This window comes from Etheostoma spectabile, chromosome 9, assembly GCF_008692095.1.
Source record: "Etheostoma spectabile isolate EspeVRDwgs_2016 chromosome 9, UIUC_Espe_1.0, whole genome shotgun sequence".
Lineage (NCBI taxonomy): Eukaryota > Metazoa > Chordata > Actinopteri > Perciformes > Percidae > Etheostoma > Etheostoma spectabile.
The window spans coordinates 5,336,140-5,338,746 of NC_045741.1; the positions used below are offsets into that span (position 1 = coordinate 5,336,140).

Consider the following 2,607-nt stretch of genomic DNA (forward strand, 5'->3'; position numbering starts at 1 on the left):
GGGAGAAAAACGTGCTCTGGTTTATTGGCATTTCTTTAAACCAATCACAATCTTCATGGGCGGTGCTAAGCGACTGACAGAGCAACGGGGCCTCTGCAAAACAGCCTCTGGAAGAAACTTGTTTTGGTGGAATGTGTACGTTTAAAGGTTGTTTAGATTTACCCTGCAGAGAGAGCAGTTAACCATAGTCCCCATAAATTGACCGGAGTTTAGAAGGTAAAAAAGACATCCGGCCAAAATGAAGGACATCCGGAGGAATTTCCGGCGGCACATGAACAATTCGGATATAGATAAATGTAGATGTAATAAACCTTCCTTCAACTATACTCCTGCCTCCTGTCCCCCCCCCCCTCGGCCTACCTGCTGCTCAGCCAGTTTCATTTGGATCTCGTCGCTGTGGCAGACGTTGTAGACCAGCGGCTTGGCCAGCTCTGCCTCGATGCGAGACAGCCACGTCCGCAGGTTGCTCATGTTCTTATCCAGCTGCTGCACCGTCACCAGTGTCTCCTTTAGCTTCCTCACCCTGCAGAGGGAAAAATGTCACGTTATATAAGGTGTCGCTGGAGTTTAGCTGGTCAGAGATGATGAAAGCTGAAACTTTTGTTCCTCTGATCTTCCTCTCTTCTACATAACTAGTTTGAAGAAAAGCCTGCACAAGAACAAACCTGGCAACATATCCTCCTGGGGTGTTACTAGGTCTGGATACCAAATTCAATACTTTTTAGGCACCAACCAAATTGCCTCTAAAGTATTGAGTATCAAAAAATTCCTTGTCATTCAATACCCAATTTTAATACCTTGGGAGTAGATCTCAATAGTGTCTGTGAGCCAGTATACATGCAGAATGCTAATAATGTTTGTGATTGGCTATTTAGTGTTACACGTTGTAGAGGCAGGCAGAAAAAAACTCTACGTTACACAGAAAGAAAGCGTTCACATAGTAGGAGCTGGAAAATAAACAAAAAGATTTGTGCTGTAACGTGTTATGTTGTAATTTCTCTTTGTTTTATAAAATTGGGATTGAAAAAAAGAACATTTGGGAGCTGGTATCGAAGTCACTGTATTGGTACGAGAAATATTTAAACGATACCCAGACCTAGGTGTTACTACTCTTTTATGAAATTAATTAAAACGTTCATACAGCTCTAATATACTCAATTTACATCTTTCCTGCAGATTCCTGAGGGTTAAATCAGCAATTTGTGCATATTTTTTATTTAAAGCTATAGTGAGTAGTTTCTGTCTCCCCCATGAGGTGAGTAATAACAACAAAACCATCGCTGCATTCACATAATGCAGCCTTACGTGGTAGTGCACGTAATCCCACCCCTCCTCCACGCAGTTGCTAGTATGCATTAAGGACACGGGGGATTGAAAAAACATGAGGGACTTTTCATAAGCTGTAATTGGTCTTCACTGGAGTTTCTATGCACGAAAGTTGCTGAACATAGCCATACTGAGAAATACAGAACAATTAGCAACTCGTTTGGCAACGGCTTGAATGTTCATTAATATCAAAACCTTGTGCAAACCTAAAGCTTTAAAGCTATAGTTCATTGTTTCTGTCGTCCACATGAGCAATTCTATGTAATGACAACAACACTGTCCACATGGCGCAAGCCTTTGGTGATTGCACCCCACCCCCCTCCACCCGCTTGCCAGTAGCTGGACTCTTTAGAAGAGGTGATTATCTTGTAATTTTAATGTTTTCTTTGTTCCCAAAGTTTATAGTTTTATATCATAACAAAAGTTATCTCAGGACACTTTACAGATATAGTAGGTCCAGACCACAGTCTCTCAATGTTTGGTAGAGGTGATGTAAAAGACATCACTCAAGCTTTAGAGCACAAATGTCGCAGGACTACACCATTTTGTAAACATAGCCAGACTGAGGAATACAGAGAGAGTTTTGTGGAGCTGATGGGTGTAATTAGCAACTAATTTGGCAATTTCTTCAATGTAACAGACATTCATTAATTTAAAATAGTTCTGCACTATAGTTTTAACATTGCGAAGATTTTTTACAGTCTCTTACATCGGCAGGGGATATTTTACATTTTTCTCATTGACAATATGCTTTCCATGAAAACACTAATGTATCCACTAACACGTATTGTGTGTGTATCAGAGTGTGATATATCCTCTTCCTCTGTGCCATAGAGCTCCATTGTTGTCCAAAGACTATTAAAATCAATTGAACTGAAATTGAAGAGAAGCCATTTTCCCAGTTTAAACACATCTGATGCACTTTCTGTCTGACGTGAAAGACGTGGGGACACTTTGAGATGCAGTGTGTCAACACATCCTCACATCATGGTGCAGAAATGTCTAGCGTGGCCTTCCACAGTGACAAACACACCCATCACCCTGCCATTGTTAACACAATGCCGCAGATTAGCTCTGGGGCAGCTCTGCATAGCGTGTGGGAAGTGCTGCTATCATTCTCACGTATGACACAACAGGAGCCATTACAGGCTGACCTACATCTGAGTGAGAGACTGCATTCCAGTTCAGCTCTCAGGTCAGTTCACAAACATATCTTACAGCGTGTAAAGAATGCAGACGTGTGTGTGTGTGTGTGTGTGTGTGTGTGTGTGTGTGTGTGTG

General features: G+C 41.7%; 1 protein-coding gene across 2 annotated transcripts in view; it reads right to left on the minus strand.

Annotated features, from left to right (window-relative positions):
• LOC116696189 (nesprin-2) overlaps positions 1 to 2,607 on the minus strand; it is a gene marked incomplete at its 5' end in the record, with an annotated part of 139,700 nt that overhangs the window by 25,244 nt on the left and 111,849 nt on the right. For both annotated transcript variants that reach the window (XM_032526998.1, XM_032526997.1), the window contains 1 exon segment: positions 361 to 523. In XM_032526998.1, the coding sequence (XP_032382889.1) occupies positions 361 to 523 (163 nt within the window).